This window comes from Heloderma suspectum, chromosome 1 (genome assembly GCF_057233095.1).
Source record: "Heloderma suspectum isolate Gila_16-S chromosome 1, 16-S_ref, whole genome shotgun sequence".
In the NCBI taxonomy this organism is placed as follows: Eukaryota; Metazoa; Chordata; class Lepidosauria; order Squamata; family Helodermatidae; genus Heloderma; species Heloderma suspectum.
In genome coordinates, this window is record NC_139458.1 from 332293750 (window position 1) to 332312697 (window position 18948).

General features: G+C 42.0%; 1 protein-coding gene across 8 annotated transcripts in view; it reads left to right on the forward strand.

The window, feature by feature from the left end:
• Positions 1-18948, forward strand: part of NCOA7 (nuclear receptor coactivator 7) — a 96630-nt gene that overhangs the window by 18752 nt on the left and 58930 nt on the right. For 4 of the 8 annotated variants that reach the window (XR_014786677.1, XM_084827463.1, XM_084827462.1 and 1 more), the window contains exons 2-3: positions 6747-6874; positions 15471-15715. Coding sequence is in view for 5 of the 8 variants with exons in the window: in XM_084827463.1 (XP_084683589.1) it covers positions 6822-6874; positions 15471-15715 (298 nt within the window). In the remaining 3 variants the exon portion in view is untranslated. Of the gene's footprint in view, positions 1-6665; positions 6875-15277; positions 15381-15470; positions 15716-18948 lie in introns of those variants that run through there. The other 4 variants (XR_014786676.1, XM_084827460.1, XM_084827461.1 and 1 more) reach the window with 2 other exon arrangements.

The window sequence follows — 18948 nt, forward strand, 5'->3', positions numbered from 1 at the left end:
ATTTTAAAGGCTCCATTTAGTTTTGTTATAGCAACCATTTAGCATGCATGTGTGTTCAGAAAATATATCAGTTAGGAAACAGATTTTTTTTTAATCAAAGCGCTGCTAGCGGACAGCTAAATGCTCAAGGAAACAAGGACTGCTTAACAGGATGTGGTACGACATTTCGAGCCAACATTCCCTATGTAAAGACCTGTCAAGTTTTAGCTTGCACATCATCTTTGCCCACACACCTGCAGGACCTACCACTAGGGGCCAAACTACATGTGATTGGAATAATCAGTGTAAGCATTCAAGGCCCTGATTCAGATTGGGAACATGATGTTCTGGGATGGGGCAGGGGGGAGATTTAAGCTTTCCCTGCTCCCATTTCATTCCAAAAACAGGGATAAAAAAGAAAAAAGGGGAGTAAAAAAGAAAAGTCTTCATTGATCAGAATTGGGGCTGCATGCGCTTAAACTTAAGTAAGTAGACCAGTCACACATAGCTCAGCTGTGCCCTAGCACAACAGGAACGAGTGGTTCCTTAAACAACTGAAAAAGAGCAGAACTTCTTGTTTCCGGTATGGGGGAGGTCAGCTGAGCTCACAGGAGGGAGCTACGCTGCCCTGTCCTGATCCAGAAATGAGTATTTCCGCTTGTTTTCGGGGTTTGTTGAGGAACCACTACTTCCTGTTGTGCTAAAGGTGGGTCCTGCTGGCACAACAGAATTAGCAGAGGTGCAGTGGCAGTGTGCGATTCTGCCCTGTGTATCTCACCTACCAATAGTGATTGATTACATTTTTATACTGCCCAATAACTGAAGCTCTCTGGGCATTTCACAACAATTAAAACCGTAAAATGCCAGACAATAAAATACAGACAATAGAATACAATATAAAAGTTTTAAAGTTTTAAAAATAAAAATAACCAAGAGATACCTGTGATTTAGCAGGAATCTGGGTGCAGGAGACAACTTAAGAGCAATAGATGCATCCTGATGGTACATTTGGGAACAGAGAATAGGGATGATGAGAACAGTGGAAGGCCTAGAGCAGGTGTGGGCAATATGTGGCCCTCCAGATGTTTTGGTCTCATGATTCCTCACCATTGACTAAGGGTCCTATGCATGTTTAGGATTGCGCCCTAAGTGGCCTAGGGACTATGGGACTTTTATCCCAAAATATCTGGAGGGCCACACGTTACCCACCCCTGGCCTACAGCATTCCATCATCCCCAGCTAGAATGGTCAGAGGTGAATGGGATTTGTAGCCCAACAAAATCTGGGGACCAATGGTTGGGAAAGGCTGACCAAAGGTTTCGTTATGGCTGCAGTTTATATCTATAATCTCTTAGCAAACAGTTGGTTTCACAAGACTATCTTTGGTTTTTGGGTTATTTCTGTTCTGCTAGCATCCTCTTTTGGTGTAACCATTGTCTGTACTTCACTGTAGTTGTTAGTGGGAGTGTTTATATTTTTCCCTTTACCAGACTGACTTGAAAGGTGGAAGTTGAATATCTTCTTTCCAACAATAGGCAGGCTTTTCAGCTGTGGAATCTCTTCTTGGTGAGTTCTGTCAGGTCCAAACACTTCATCCCATGGTGTTTGGTAAAAACTTGACCATTCAAAAAGGCACTTGGCTGAATGTTTTCCTGCATTCTGCTTGAAGAAAGAACCTGCTCTGTTGTGGCTTACTCAGATAGCTGCTGGCTATGTAGCATTTCTGCTGCCCTTTCATTCTGGCACAACTGTAGTGTTCTTAAGCTGTAGGGTGTGATTGTGGCTAGTGAGAGGGGTTTGTTAAATTGGAATTGATGTCATGCTTAAGCTGACTGAAGGAACCACAATTGAACTAGCAATTCAACACAGTCTGTCTGCTACTGAATTTGCAAAAAAGGTTAAAGTACGCTAGCAAAAGGATGTATAACATATTTCTGCCTACAGTTCTCTAAATCCACAGTTTTCAAACTATGATCTATAAATCATAAAGCCCTAGTGCTCCTTGGAAGCTTATCAAGAGTTCTTGATAAGTTGACAGAGAAAAGTCCTGAAAGCTTGAGGCTCCATTATTGCTCTTCCTGCATGCATTCTCAATTAGTGTAGAGCAGCCTTCCCCAACCTGGTGCCCTCCAGATGTTTTGGACTACAACTCCCAGCATTCTTGACCATTGGCCATGTTGGCTGGCCCTGGGGCTAATGGAAGTCCAAAACATCCAAACCAGGTTGGGGAAGGTTAGTGTCGGGTGACAGGCCCCAAAAGCCTGACCAGAATTTGGTATGAATTGAGAGTGCATTCTAGAACACACACTGGAATCCTTTTCAGTGAGCAGATATTCCATGGCCAATGCTTGGTAGTTCCTTACCTATCCATTCAATGTGGAATGGATTCCCTGAGGATAGGGAGTATGAAAACCAATGCCATATGTCATAGCATATGTTCCCAAAGATAGGAACTTATGGGTTGTATCCAATGGTAGTCTAACACAAGTCTCATTGATTTCAATGGGTTTACTCTAAATAACCCTAACATGTTTCCAGCTTCTACAGAAAACCTGTTAACACGTAACAGTGAAATCTGTGGCAGTATTGGTAGGATAAACATAACCATGGAGCTCAGTAGTGCAGGAAAACTGTGTGTGAATGCCATAGTGGCATACCTGGTAGCTGAGGAAAACCCATCTCCAGGCTGAATAAAAGGTGCTTCCAGACAAGGCTTTCATTGTGCAATTGCATTGCCTCATTCATGGGATTTTATGGGGGTCCAGACGTCGTTGTCTTCAGTTTGTAGTCCTCTCGCAGTTTCCCACTCCTTCTGCCTTTTTTCTTAACAGAAAAAATCCATTAAGGAAGAAAAAATGGAATTGCTGCCCACTGCCTTTTGATTGTTGCCACTAGGAGTCCTCTGTCTGGAAGCATTTTTCAGCGAAGAGTTAAGGCATATTTGCCTGCCTTGGACAAAATGCTAATCTCTGTCTGATTCTGGAGTGAACGTTGGCTGATTAGTTTCAGTGGCAGTAGCTAAGGCAGCTGTAAGTGATGCATTGTTTACTGGTGGATCCTCCCATGCCAATATCTATCTTAGTCTGTCCATCCATGGAATATGTGTTCTTCATTTCAGAGGGCAGGCTAGGAATTTGTTTTAAAAAGAAGTTGTGTGAGAAGAGAGGAACACTACATATTGTAGCCTCAAATTACAGTTTGTGTTTTATGGAAACTTGTAACTTATTTGCAGTGTTAAATTTTGAAGTGCAGACACTCATTATGACAATCCCCATAGTCATAGCACTAAGGAGAGTCCAAAAATTTGGGTCAACAAACCAGTTCTAGCAGTTTTCCCCCAGGAACAGGTATTTTATGAAGTGAATGGGTCTTAGTTGCAAGTTTGAATTGAAAAAAATTTCAGAAACGTTTTGCAACACAAATTATGTTAATTTGTATACGGTTGTTTGCGTAGGAAAATTTTGCATCTGAAAATGTTCTGATGCCCTAGACTAGAGAGATCTGATTTAGCATGGTTATTTTATTTGTATTTAGTCAGCAACAAAGCTAAAAAGAAGTATGTCATGTTAATTTTTTGTCTCAATACACCACAAATATTTGACCTGAAATATTTGAGGTAAAAGAATTCAAGCACACTTAATGTGATTTAACTGTTATATTAATGTAGAAATTTTTATTGGAATACGTAGAAAAATTTAAAGACACTGGGCAGTATTCAGTGGTGGGTCCCGCTTGTGCAACGGAATCACCGGAAGGGGCTGCTTGTGCAACAGTCCCATTGAATACTACCCAATAGCATATACTTCCCTTTCATTGTTTAAATTCAAGAAAAACGAAGTGAAAACTGTTGATACACTTAATTAATTTTAGCGACCCACAAAACTGCATATATTCTGACAACCACTCATCTATTTCAGCAGAGTTCCACTCAGGTTGTTGGAGTTCCTTCAGTTTCACTGTCACTATTTATTAGTTCCATTTCACTCTGGGACATGTATGTATTTCAATAACGTATATGTATTAGAGATAATCACCTGAAAAACATTAATTGCAACTTTGAAACTGCGAGGCTTGCTTAATATTGTATTTGTAGTTGGCATGCATTAATTTTTACAACTGAACTTATGAAACGGAAAATGTCTGTGGAAAAATAAAGCACTGAAAAAAAAAATTGTGGAACATTTTCTGCCCCACATCACTGATTCTAGATCAAGCCATCCATGAAATACTTCGTGTTGCAACAGGGAACAATATATTGTTGCTGGGAAAATTCCTTCCTTCCCCCAACTACTGTGAGGATTGCAGCAAAGCTGAGAGGAAATAGGGGTGTCTGTTAAATTATTATAAAAATAAATAAATAACAATTATAAAACAGAGTTTAAACTTTTTAGAGAAAGTAATGAAATGTCACTGGTATAGTCATATTAGTTAGTACTCTAGGTATAGTTTAAGAGTTATGTATCATGTAACTTTGCTTCTATACTTCTGTTGTTGTTCAGTCATGTCCGACTCTTCGTGATCCCATGGACCATAGCACGCCAGGCCTTCCTGTCCTGCGCTCTCTCCCGGAGTGTGCTCAAGTCCATATTCATTGCATCGGTGATGCTATCTAGCCATCTCATCCTCTGCCGTCCTCTTCTCCTTTTGCCTTCAATCTTTCCCAGCATCAGGGTCTTTCCCAGGGAGTTTTCTCTTCACATTAGGTGGCCAAAATATTTGAGCTTCAGCTTCAGTATCTGTCCTTCCAATGAGCAGTCAGGGTTGATTTCCTTTAGGATGGACTGATTTGACCTCCTTGCAGTCCAGGGGACTCGTAAGAGTCTTCTCCAGCACCACAGTTCGAAAGCATCAATTCTTCGGCGCTCAGCCTTCCTTATAGTCCAGCTCTCACAGCCATACGTTACTACTGGGAAAACCATAGCTTTGATTATACGAACCTTTGTCGGCAAGGTGTTGTCTCTGCTTCTTATTATGCTGTCTAGGTTGGCCATAGCTTTCCTCCCAAGGAGCAAGCGTCTTTTAATTTCATGGCTACAGTCACCGTCTGCGGTGATCTTGGAGCCCAAGAAAATAAAATCTGTCACTGCTTCCATTTCTTCCCCTTCCATATGCCAGGAAGTGATGGGGCCAGATGCCATGATCTTAGTTTTTTTAATGTTGAGTTTCAAACCAGCTTTTGCACTCTCCATTTTCACCCTCAACAAGAGGCTCTTTAGATCCTCTTCGCTTTCTGCCATTAGGGTACTTTCATTAAAAAACAACACAAAGCCACAATTTAAAAATAAAAAAAGAAAGAAAAACACACAGCAATGTTTAAGAACCAGCAGAAAACAATCAAAATAGAATGATCAATTGTAAAACGCCTTCTGGACTGAAAATGTTTTCAAACGCCATCTAAAAATGGGACAGGAGGACCATTCCTCAACTAAGGGGCCAAACTAGATGCGATTTCAATTCCTCAAATGCAGTTAACATGCTTTTTGAGCAGCCTCGGTATCATTTGGGTCGGGAGGGGAAATTTAAATCTTCCTCTCCCTGCTGCTGTTGGACAAAAATCACTCCTCCAAAGCCCCTACTTGCATTTCAAGGGAAGCCTCTTTTGGCACCAGAGAGAGTTTCCCTTCAAATGAAGTTATCAACTCCAGAGAGAGATGTATGATGGGGCCGTCCCAGGGAGAGAAAGAGTTAAACCTGCTCTCTACATCCTGCTTCCCCCCCCCCCCCAGGCTTCCTCTCAGCTCCTTCTTACATAACAAAAACAGAGGATGATAATTGCATTCAAACAATGTAATGTAATTCTGCCAGCATCCACCCTGCCCTGCCCTTAGATCATAAGAGTTCTTACTCATGTTTGTAGTGTTTATATGTGGGCTCTTATTGCTGGCCAAGTGAAGGCTCTGGAGCTGAGCTGGAGGTTCCCTGCCTTCTATTAAACATCTGTGCCCTCGGTTTGTACAGTTCTGAGCACTGCCATCTATTCAATTTGACAGTTTCCTATTCAGGCTTCATAGGCTCTCATGTTGCACCCTTTAGATGTTTCTTTCATTTCTTCTATTTAGCATTGTAATGACTAGGCCTGTTAGACAGCCTGCAGCCTATCTGGAAGACGGTTACTCCATGCAGTTGCCTCTTATATGATCTAATGGCAAAAAATATTCCTATTCTGTGAAGTGAACATGCAAAATGGCTTTTTCTAGTTTCATTTTTCACCACCAGCAGTATACTCCCACTCATTTTTTTTTCTTGAGTGCAAATACTTCGACTGTTCTCTGGTTTGTTTGTTTGTTTGCCTTTTTATGGGCTATTATTGGGGGCAAAACGCATCTTTCAGGTTTTTTCATCCTTTCTAGACTTTTTTGCCTTGTATTGGGTTATCAGAGAGAGACAAATCAGAACAACACACTGTGCACTCAAATGATTGCAAACGGGACTTGTAGTGAATCTCTTGTAAAGTGACTTTAATGTAATGGATGTCAGATTCATATTTGCCTTTATTAAACCCGCCCCTCCCATGCAGAACTTGTGCTTCCATATTTGCGTTTATAAAAAACAAACAAATTATAACTTGTGTCCCTGTACAGTGAGCCAAGCCGAGACCATTGTTTTTTTTGTTTTTGGTACAATAAGCTCTTTGTCATGTGACTTGCTTTCACTTGAAACGTACTGGTTGTGAGGCTGTGCACAGCAATGCTTATAAATATGTCAGATGTTGTCGACATGTTAATTTATGAGCTTCTCCTTTTTCTTCCCCTTAATGATAAATATAGGGGCCGTGTATGGACATGAGGCACTAACTGGAAGCACAAAACCTCAGCCCTTTCACCTTGCACTTTTTCCTGTTTATGATGGAGACCAAGGAAGAGAAAAAAGAACGAAGACAAGGCTACTTTGCCCGGTAAGCACATGCTGTTCGTTCAATTTATTAAAAACGTAATTGTACACTTTTCCCTCTGCCATTCCTACATTTTAAACTATGTCACCAGAGGAGCCCTAATGTGAATTCATACTGCCTTTTCCTACTGGCGATGTGTGTTATTGTTTCTTTTTGTTTCAAAATTATATTTGGGTTTCCATGCTGTCTATCCATGACACTTACAGGTTAGCGCTCTCACTCTGAACCCAGCTTCAAACTGCACTGAATCTATTTTATTTTATTAGCAGTGTATGTTGAATCTGGACTTGAGGAACCTGGTTTCTGCTTAACCCCCCGTTAGAGTGAAAACTGCTCAGGTTTTCTGTTTTCTATTTTATTTTTAAGAGTGTAGTGAGTAAGAAAGATTACTGCATAGTTCCAAAAGCCTCCAGCAATGAACTAATGTTAAAAAGAGCATAGTGTGCATGTGTTTCAGGAAAGAAAATAGTCAGGCATGAAGGTAAAGAAGATCAAATTAGAGCTTCTAGGATTAAATATTAACTTGGAATGGACACAATTAGCAACTCAGATATGACATGCATTGCTGTACATTATTCCAATAAAATACCTAAGCATGGGAGTTGTAGTCCACAGGGGCCCAGACTGGTGAAGGCTGTACTAGCATGAAAACGGGCAGCCTGTTGTTATGTGTAGAGAGATTAAAATTGACCTGTGGCAGGGGTTAGTTACTTGTAGGCGTAAGTCAGTGTGGTGGGCCAAGTCTTGTGTTGTCATTCCTGTAAACATGGGGAAGCAGGATGTGTGCAAATGCTCAGCGCAGAGCATGGCTGGCCAGCTTGCCATGTAATTAGAGTTGCTCTGCTGTATGTTTGTAAGCCATGATGTAGTGGTAAATGTTGAAGTACTGGAGCTCATCATGACAGTCTCCATAGCCACCCCCCCAAGGAGAGTCCAAAACTGCAGGCAGCTGTGTTGATCCAAATCAGCAAGCCAGTTCAAGCAGTTTTCATCTCCACCAGGAGCAGGTCTTTTGTAAAGCGAATGGGTCTGAAGCAGTGCTGTGGCCAAACAGCACCTGCAGCCTTTTTGTTTCCCTGCAAAAGAGGCAGTCGTTTTTCTGCCTCCTTGGTTGGAATGTTGAGAATTTTGGAGAAATGTCTCTTGACAACTTGCTTACCTTACTGGAAGGAGGTGGCAGTGGGGTTTGTATGTGCTCTTTCTTGTACCATTTCCCCCTGATCTGGCCTTGCGACCTCTCTGCTTGAACTTCTTCGAAAGCCCCCTAGCGGGCTTAGCCAGGACTTCCTGCCCCTTAGAGCTTTCCATGCTGGTGCCTGCTGAGTGCCTGGAAGCTGAGCGAGAGGTTGTTGCTATTCTTATACGTCTTGTTCAGCAGGCGGCAGCATAGGACAGCCCTAAGGGACAACGTCCTGCTTAAGTCCTCTAAGGGGCTTTCCAAGGTGCTCAAGTGGCTGGAGAGGCTGCAAGGGCAGAAAGGGGTGGGGAGAAAGGTAAAATAAAGAGCACCCACGCCCCTATTTCAGTGAGCTCCTTACAGTAAGGTAAGCACTGAAGCCCTGCACCCTAAGAGATTTCTTCAAAATACTTACTCGCCTCCTCCCGCAATTTTCAGGTGCGATTTCTTTTCGCCCCTCCCTCCCAAAGGAATGGTTGAAAATAGACTGAAAAATTCGGCACCGTGCTAGTCTTGATTGCCCATTCAAGACCAAGGAAAGGAAAGGTTCCTCCTGTGCAAGCACCGAGTCATTGCTGACCCCTAGAGGGATGCCGCTTTCGCTGGCGTTTTCATGGCAGACTACAGCGGGGCGGTTTGCCATTGCCTTCCCCAGTCGTGACTACCTTTCCCCCAGCAAGCGGGGTACTCATTTGACCAACCCCAAGCTGCCCCCAAATACTTTGCATTACAACAGGGAACTATATATTGTTGTTGGGAAACTTCATTTCCCCCAGATACCATGAGGATTGCAGTTAAACTCAGGAAACAGGGAAGCTCGAGGGGGCAGGGGGTGGCAGAGGACTTCAGCATCCCCGCTAACAAAAATGTGCTGCCACTGCCTTCCTGTGAGTTGTGGCTCCATTATGCCACTGTTCGTAATCAGCACAGCCAATCAACAATGCTTACTTCTTCCCTGTGGTTCAGGGCCAAAAGGCACTTACTCTAGGGTTCGTGCAGGTGTCCGATTCAGATTGGGACCCTGTCATGGGGGGCAGGGGGCCTTCAACCCTTTCCTCCACTGTGGTCCTGATCTGAATTAAATCATTATATAGCACTATAAATTGCAGGTGTGGGGCTCCACCCAATCCAAATTGGGACTGCAGCAGGAGAAAGAGTTAAAGATGCCCTACTCCCCACACTAGGGTACCAATCAGGATTCTGTGCTTATACTAGAGTAAACAAGAACGAAATATGTGGCTGCTAGCTACATCTTTAAAGTAATTTTTTTTTCATCCATGTAGTATCTTTATTAAACCATCAGAAAACTTTTTGGATCTTTCTTTCATTACAACATGTTTGTTGTGATGTAGTTTCCCCAGCATTTGTGCTCCTCCCTCCCCCCACCGCTTTTTGTTGTCGCAGACTGGAGTAACTTCTAGTTTTGTAAGCACAATGGCTGCGTACTGTAAATATGGCTTTTATCAGTGAGACACTTTGTTTTTTCCTTCAGCTGAAACTTATGTTAGTATGGAATAATTGGTCTGTTGCAGATGAAGAGCCTGTGGCAAGGACACAGGGGCTTGTGCCAGCAACCAGCAATAGTCTGAGGCTCTGACCTAGCCTGGTGAGCACCTTGGACTGTGGATGCTCAGACCTCGGAGCCCTCTTCATAAAATCATAAGAGTTAAAGGGGGCATTGTTGGTCATTTGCTGCTTGATGCAGGAAATCCAGAGCTAGAGCTTCTGCAACAGATGGCTTGAAGGCATCCAGCAAGGGGGAGCCCACTAGTGCTTGATTCCATTGGGCAGATTCCATTGGGATGGTTATAGTCCCACTGATTCCCTTATGCCCCTCCAATTCCATTGTGCAAGTGGCCCCCACCACTTCTGCAATGGCGGTTTAGTGCTTCCAGGGCAAACTGAAAGAGCGGAAATGCTTGCTTCAGGAAGTCGGCAAGTTGGTGGCGCTTGCATAAGGGAGCTCCGCTGACCTCCCTCCTCCCAGAACTGAGTCTTTCCTCTCATTTCCAGACTTCCCCCTAGGAAGCACTAAATCTCCCTTGCATAGGCTTGCGCAACGGAATCGGCGGTACTTCGCCTTTGCTGGGGGAGTCATAGACCCTCTTTTGGGAGAAGACTGGGCCAAAGTAGGAATTAATCACTTTTGCCTTCTCTTTGTCATCTGTTATCATTTTGCCATCCTTATTTAATAGCTGAACCACCATTTCTTTCCTCTGTCTTTTACTGTGCACGTAGCTGAAGAAAGCCTTTTTGTTGCTTTTAGCATCCCTCGCTAACCTCAACTCGTTCTCAGCTTTAGCCTTCCTGATGCCATCCCTGCAATTCTGTGCTACCTGCCTGTACTCTTCCTTTGTTACTTGGCCTTCTTTCCACTTCCTATATGTGTCCTTTTTTGTTTTCAGGTCATCTCTTAGCTTTTTGTGAAGCCACATTGCTTTCTTCTGTTGTCTTCCTTGTTTTTTTCTTGTTGGAATGGTTTGTAATTGTGCCTTGAGAATTTCCTTTTTTTGAAAGCTCCCACCCACCTTGGACTCCTTTTCTCGTTAAGCGTCGCTTGCCATGGGACCTTACTGATCATTGTTCTGAGTTTATTAAAATCAGCTTTCCTAAAATCCAGGGTACACATTTGGCTACACGTGACTTTTGCTTCCTTTAGAACCATGAACTCAAGTATAACGTGATCACTTTCCCGCAGAGTTCCTGTAACTGCTACTTTACCCACTAAGTCATCTCTGTTGGTTAGGATCAAGTCAAGGATAGCCGATCCTCTAGTTCCTACCTCTACTTTCTGTAGGGGGAAGTTATCCGCCACCCAAGTCAGGAATTTCCTGGAGGGGCCATGTTTTGCAGAATTTGTCTCCCAGCAAATATCGGGGAAATTGAAGTCCCCCATGACTACTACATCATGCTTCCTTGAAACATTGGCTATTTGCTTTTCAAAAGTTTCATCCTTGTCTTCTCCTTGATTGGGTGGCCGGTAGTAGACTCTGACCACCATGTTCCTTTTATTCTTTGCTGCATTTATTTTAACCCAGATGCTCTCAATGGGGCTACCAAGTTTTGCAGTACAGATGGGCATATTGCAGAAATAAATGGGACCTCCAACTTATTACTGGCAGTAATAAGTGGGACCTGCAAATTGTTGTACTATAGACTGCCAGCCAGCCAGATATGCTCTTTTCCAGGGTATTCTATTCCACCCCACCCCCTGGCTTTCCATTCCCCCTGCCATCAATAGGCAAACAGTGTTTTGTGGCCACTGAGCAGACTAATTGGGCTATTTTGCGGTGATTTTTCCCTCCCGAGTTTTTTTTCCTTAAAGTTCTTTTTTGTACTTCTGCAAACCCCCAAGCCTGCTGATAACTCATTTTTGTATGTGGATGGTAGTGTTATGGGTACATAAGGACCAGCACTTGGAGAACTGAATTCGATCTTTGTAAATATTATGATAAGTGAGAGATACAGGTTTTATTTTAACACATGAGCTTATTTTTTGTGGACTCGTTGGGTAACTGGAGAACTTCCAAATTAAATTCACATTTTTAGCTGCCTGCTGCTGCTTCTTCTCCTGACTCTGTTAGCTGTCTTGAAAATAAACAGTGTAAGCCCTTATTTGCATTGTTATTTTTGGGGTTATCTGATCAGGCTTCAAGTTGTTTGATTTTATATTAATGGAGACTATTGTCTCTGGCTACAAGATAGAAACCACAAGGCTGAGTACTCTCTGTTAGAAGAAGAAGTTATTTCTGACATTATTAGGGGGGAGACACTGTACTTTCTCTTCCTACCCATCTGCAATGACAGTAATTCCTTTCTGACAACCATGGCATATTAATCTTTTCGTAGCTGCAAAACCTCCAGCAGTGCAGTGAAATCTTCAGGCTATCTTCTGTAACCACATTTTGTTCATTTTGTAATATGGACTTAGTCCGGTTCAGGAACTATAGCATTTTACCCAGGCTGTTCAGAGTGAAGGGTTTATTGGCTTGCATTCTTCTTCATGCCAGAGTGAGTGGTTGGTTGCCACAACATTGGCTGGCAAATCGTTGTTCACCTGGGGCAGTCGCTGTGCTTTCAGCACTTTGCATTATCCAGATACCCATAATCATTTCATGGTAGGCCTAACCAGAATAATTTGTTCTGTGACATTTACCCTCCTTACAAAGGTTAGGATGTTCTCATACAAGACCTGTGGATATGTTGCTTTGGAAAAACAGATGCCTGCATTCCATACCAATGTCTGAAGGTGTGATTGAACCCTGAAGTGGTTGTTTCTAGGCTTGTATCATGATGCAGTTTATTCATTAAAAATTGTCTGCCTTGAATTGCCTTATGAAGCAATGACTAGATCATTCCGAGGTCTGCAATAGCTCAACTTTTGACAAGTGCATTGTCCTGCCCCTTGCCAAAGGGACAGAAAATACTTCCAGAAGTTCTGAAGCCATTATTTTAGCTACACTGCTTTTTAAAAAATGTTTATTAAGAAAATATACCAAAAAGGTGTGATATCCATGAAACACAGAATACAAAAGTACAAAAAATACAAAATACAAAAAAGAGAGAAGACACTCCAAGCTAAGAAGCATATGATATCAAATAAGAACGTATCGAAATATTCAGACTGTTGTCTTATTAAGTGGGGTTGGGCAGGCCGTAGTTCAGTGGTAGAAGACATGCTTTGCATGCAAAAGGTCTCAGGACCTATCTCTATCCCAGGCATATCTCAGATACCCATCTGAGACTCTGAAGGTCTGTTGCTGGTCATTATAGACAATACTGAGCTAGATGGACTGATACTTTGCCTGACTCAGGGCTTTTTCACATGGAGCTTTTATCCTGCTATTGAAATTGGTTGCTCATGGAAGTCTGTGGGTCCTTCAGATGACGTCGTCAACCTCCAGAGTGTCTCCCACATTAAGTGACCTTTATTCCATTTTTTAAAAGACTGGAGATAATGAGCTATCAAATTACCATGCTTGAGTTCTGCTTGAGTTCCCTGTGTGAAAAACGAAAACCCGCAATAAGAGGAGCTAGACCACAGCGCCATCTAGAGGCTGTATAATAAAACCTATGGAAGACTCAGATGTGGGGGGGGAAGGGGGGGAGGAAGCACGTGTAAAGGGAGTCTGTCATGATCCTGCATTTAAAACGGAAGCAGAAAGCCCCATTTTAAATGCGGGATTTTAGGCTGATGTAGAGATGCTGTCAGTATAAACCAGCTTCCTACGTCGTTTTTCCAGACAGGCAGCTGTATGTTGTGCTTTTTTCCCCATGCTTTTTTATGTGGGCAGATAGCCCACATAAGTGAAATGTTCATTAATGGATATCTCTGACTTCTTAACCACCTTTCATTTTGTATATCTTACTATGTCACTTTGAAACGTCCTGCCCATAGCTATTTTAGATTCACCCTGAAACGGTGAACATGAGCGATAGAATGACCAAGCAGAAATTGTGCAGCTTTGTTGGGTTTTGTTTTTAGGGAGTTGTCTTATACCGAGTCAGACCATTGGTCCATCTAGCTCGATAGTATCAATGGCTTTCCAGGACCTCAGACACGAGCCTTACCCAGCCATATGTGGAGTTTCCTGGAACTGAACTTGGGACCTTCTTCATGTAAACCGTGTGCTCTACCACTACACTGTGGGCCTTCCCTGACCCAAATCCCATCTTTCTTTAAGCCCAAGGTGACTTCTCAATAAAACCAATACGAACTAATGAAGATGTGATACAAAAATAGCAAGGGAACAAATATTAAAGCTCTCTCTTGAAACAAAAGGTTATTCTTCCAACTTCAATGGAGTCGTTCATTTCTCTCTTGTGGATGTTTGTCAGAGCCTCAGAACAAACGTGTACTATGTATGGGGCACTGATTTAAATAACCTTGAATTAAATGAATGGCATGTTCCTGTAAAAACAAAGCCAATGATAAATCAGGGGCAGGTGACTGTGAAAGTATAAGTTTAGATGACAACATAATAAATAGGTGTTAACTAAGTACATTAATCAGTGTGGTCTTGTTTGAGATGCAACTTATCTAGGCTTATAAGGGCCCTCTTCTCACATTACCTCAGTAGAATAGCAGCCTCTGCAATGTGTGGTTATCCCATACTGCTCCAGTAATGTCAGAATCCCAAGGTCACATGGGAAGAGTCCATGATGCTCTCCTCCTGTCCCAGTATTGTCCCAGTTTCTAGGACAAGGGATGCTAACAATGCGAGTATGTGCCAGGTCCTCAGATGGGAACTCAGATGTCTGATGTTACTAAAGCAGCATTGAAAAGCAGCAGCGGTGCTTGCCCTTCTGGAATAAGATGAGAAGAGGTCCTAATAACCATATTGGGGAATAATTACATGGCTCGGGGCACCAAAAACCTCAAGGACCTCCTCTTCCCTCATGAAACTACCTGGTCCTTGAGGTCAACTTCAGAGGCCTTTCTCTGAGTGCCCCCACTGAAAGAACCTTGTGCGGTGGCAGTTTCAGAACAGGCTTTCATGGAATGCTCTCCCCAAGGAAGCTCCACAACATGTAGTGAGGACCACCAATTTGGATGGCTTTGAAAGGGGATTGGACAAATTCATGGAGGATAAGACTATCAATGGGTACCAGTTCTATGGCTATATACTATCTCCAGTATCAGAGGCAGTAAGCCTGTGTACACCAGTTGCTGGGGAACATGAGCTATTGCACTCATGTTCTACATGTGTGTTTCCCTCATGCAGCTGATTTGACTTTGTGAACAGAATGCTGGACTAGATGAAACCTTGGTCTGATACAGCATAGCTCTTCCTATGTTCTTGCCTGGTTCTGATACTGTCATCTTTTCAGCACCAGGCCAGTTTGTTGGGCTGAGTGCTGTTTTTATTCTTTGTGTTTTATAAACAGGGTTGTAATGTATTAGTTTTACGATCGTTCTAACTATGTTTTCGAATTTAAACTTGGGCTCTTCTTATTGTTAGTCACCTTGATCACCACATCAAATGAATAAATATATGCTTATTTTCCCAGGCATTTGGACCCTAGTTATGGCCCAGTTGTTGTCGGCTGCTTTTGTGGTGATCATTCTTGGCTGGGTGGTGGGTGAGGAGAGATTTTGTGTATTGTGGATGAATACTTTTCATATTGTATTGCTTTTAGAATGTGTTTATGGTGTTTATTTTTATTTGTATTATTGTGCTGATCACAATTTTTTTTCTATTATTTTAATTATGGATTTGTGTCTGTAGGTCTTTGAGTCTGCTTTTTGCAGTAGGAAGTAATGCAATTATTTTAATAATAATATCAACAGGAACATTGTTTAATAATTGGAAATCTTCTACCAGAACCAAGGTGTGTAAAATTATAATTATTACATTGTTAGCCAATATTTTTTCTGCAAGTTAGCTAAGTATGTCTGTTTTTTTCCATTTTTTCCCCTAGTTTGAAAAAGAAGAGATTAGCTAAACAAAATGCAGAAACTGCTTCTGCGAATGCTTGTGGAACCCCTGGGTGTAGAATTCAGACTGGAAAAGAGGATGGAAGCAAAGTTGTTTTGGTGCAAACCAATGGTTCTCAAGAAAACTGCAAACATTCTGGGGAAAAGGAGGACTATGAGAAAAAAAAGAAAAAGAGCAGTCAGCCAAAGGATATTAGGCGCACAGATCTTAAGCGGTACTATAGTATTGGTAAGTTTGATGGGAAGACTGTATCACTTTTTTGAGATGTTTAAAAACCTTTTAAGTGGAGCAACCCGAAATTTGTGGTGGTGTTTCTTCTTATGTTGCCGCTCTGCTTTCAGTAACCTTATTCCTGTGAGTTAATATTGAATGTATAAATTGCTCTAGTTTTATAAGCTCATCTTTGCATTTCAGTAATGTTACAAAAAGACAATTATCTTATTGATCTTGGCAGAGACAACTTGGATGGGCAAAATCTGTTTGTGGATACAGAGTTTTTAAGTATCGGATAAGAACTGAGCGTTTTTTTAGCATCAAAATAAAGCGTGCCCTGTATATGTGAAAGAGTTGTGGTGGATGAGTGGGTTAGGATTGACCACAACTGTGACACTTGTGGCTTCCCCCCTCATGATGGCCATCTGCTTCCAGTCTGTCCCCTTGTAAACTGAGACCTGATCAACTGGGCTGGGGAAAATGCAGGGCGGTTGGATGAGCAGGGCAGCTGGATAACTGGCAGCATAACATTTCTTAGCCATATGGCTCTGGATGCCCTGGGACTAGACATCGTCTGTTCACACAACATAAAAACAAGGATAGTTGTCCTTGTCCATAAGAAAAAGAAGTCTAAAATCCACAGTACAAAAATGCCCCTAAAAACAAAGACTATGCCTAATGCTGTGGCCATGAGGTCTGCAGTTTAGCCTCAGTCTCAAGATGGAGATTATAGACTGAATGAATTCGTCACTTTGAGGATTCCATTGCCTCCGACCATTGGTAATACTACCCAATTTGGCTTCAGTTGACTTTTTTATCTAGTGTATCACCTAAAATTAATTTGGTAATATAAAGACCATCATGTTCCTCTTGTGCTATCTGCTTGCCCAGGAACCTGTGTGTTTCTTGTAAGGCAAGACACAGATCTGAGTTATAACTGTTCTTTCTGTTTACAGAAATAAGCTTTAGCCATTGCTTCTTTGTCCTAGAATGCTAGGTGTGACCTAATACCTGCAACACCTACCAGTGACTAATTCATTCAGTCTGAAATCTCCGTCTTCAGACTTACTCTAAGCTGCAGACCTCATGGCCACAACAATTGACTTAATCTTTGTACTTTCTTGGCTGTCCCTTTCCCCCATATATACTGTTTTGTACCATGAAGAGCTCTGGAGAACTTGGAAGCTCTTTTGTGGCATTTTTGTTGGTCCAAATAAAGGTAATCCTAACTGGATTTTGGATTCTATTCATGTGACCTCTCCGGTGTGTGGGGCATGTCTGTGTGTATGTGCGCGCGCGCGCACACACACACACACACACGTATGCCATTAGCAAACTGCCTTGTTCTTGAAAAGGGAATTAACTTCCCTTGTAGGATATAATAAAATCATAAGGAGAATCCTGCTGGATCAAGACCAATCTAGTCCAGCATTCTGTTTCCACAGTGGCCAACCATATGCCCATGGGAAGCCCACAAGCAGGACATCAGTGCAGTAGCACCCTCCCACTCGTTTTCCTCAGCAAACTGGAATTGCTGAGGTAGATTGTCTCCAATACTGGAGGAAATACATAGCCATGATGTCTAGGAGTCATTGAAAAGTTTATCCACCATGAATATGCCTAATCCCCTTTTAAAGCAATCTACATTGGTGACCATCACACATCTTGTGGTAGAGAATTCCATAGTTTAAGTGTCCACTGTGTGAAGGAATACTTCCTTTTGTCTGTCTTGAATCTCCCATCATTCAGCTAATTGAACGAGCCCTCGTTCTAGAATTATGATAAAGGGAGAAGAACGTCTCTCTGATATTTTAGGTTATTAATCACTTTCTCCATTTAAATGATCTCCTGTGTCCCTGGTTGATTTGCCAGCTCAGCGTTTTATAAGCTCATTATAACTTGTGTTGTGAATAATGAATATATGATTATGATCAGTCCCTGAGAGTAGCTTTTGAAGATCTTAAAGCATAATAGGGGGAAGAATTATTCATCCCAGTACATACTATTTTTTTTTGGGAATACTCAGTGATTAGTATAAAAGACCCTACTACCAAAAAAAATACTATCGGAAAAACTGGACCTAGCAACATACAGGTTTTTGAATGTGTACCTACCTATATGCGTAAGCATTGTCTTCTGGATTTAAGAGACAAGATTCCTGCTAGACCAACCAGATACCCTGTGAACCCCACCAAGCAGAGGCATAAAGAAATCACTTTCCCCTGCTGCTGCTTGCTAGCCACTGGTATTCAGGGGTATACGGCCTCTGAATATGGAGATTCCATTTTGGCCATGATAGATCTCTCTTCTATACATTTTCTAATCCCCCTTTGAAACCATACGCGAGGGTAAAACTACACGTTATATTAATTGGATAGCGTGTAGCTGAACCTTATATATTTCTTTACTTTAGAGTAACTGCACATGGTCTAGCTTTGGACTGGGACTAGTGTATACCAGGAGGAGAGGATTAACCCTCTCCCCCCCCATTTGCTACACAATTTTGCCCCCTTAAATTCTGCTTCTTAAAAGAGGAAGCTTTTTCTTCTTTTAATCCGCATGTTGGGGAGGGATTTCAGGAAGCAAACAGAGGAAGGGTTAATTGCTCCCAGTGTGTGTTGGTTCCAATCCAGATTGTGGTTGCATGCAATTACTCTAAAGAAAAAGACAAGTCTCTGTTACACACTATGCAATTAACATAATGTGTAGTTTGACCCTAAGCCAGGGGCTATCAGAACATCTTGTGGCAGCAAATACCAGAAGTTAATTATGTTTTGTGTGAAGAAGTACTTTGTTTTGTCTGTCTTGAATCTAATTCCCAACATTTTCTTGGATAACTCTTGAGTTTCTCTCTCTTTCTCCACTTCCCCCATTCATAATTTAATAAACCTTTATCATGTTTCTCCTTTTTCTTCTTCTCTGAGCTAAGACACCCCCCCCCCCCCCGGGCTTTAGCTTTTTCCTGTAGGCAGAATGCAGAATGATGTATGTTCCCCAAATTAACTTTTATAATATGCTTCATTAAACTTCTGAAGTGTAACTAGACGTTGCAAGCATGACTCCATCATTTGGCAGAACACCACAAGGATAATAGGATGGAAAATGGCTGTCCGAGTTGCCTGGAAAAGATCCAAAAGTCACGCTTAGTTGGGAGAGTGTAAGGCAACTTGCTAGCTGTGTCATAAAACATTTTGCTAGTATAATGAATATGTTTAGCATTTATACAGCAGTGGCACAATTTCAACCTT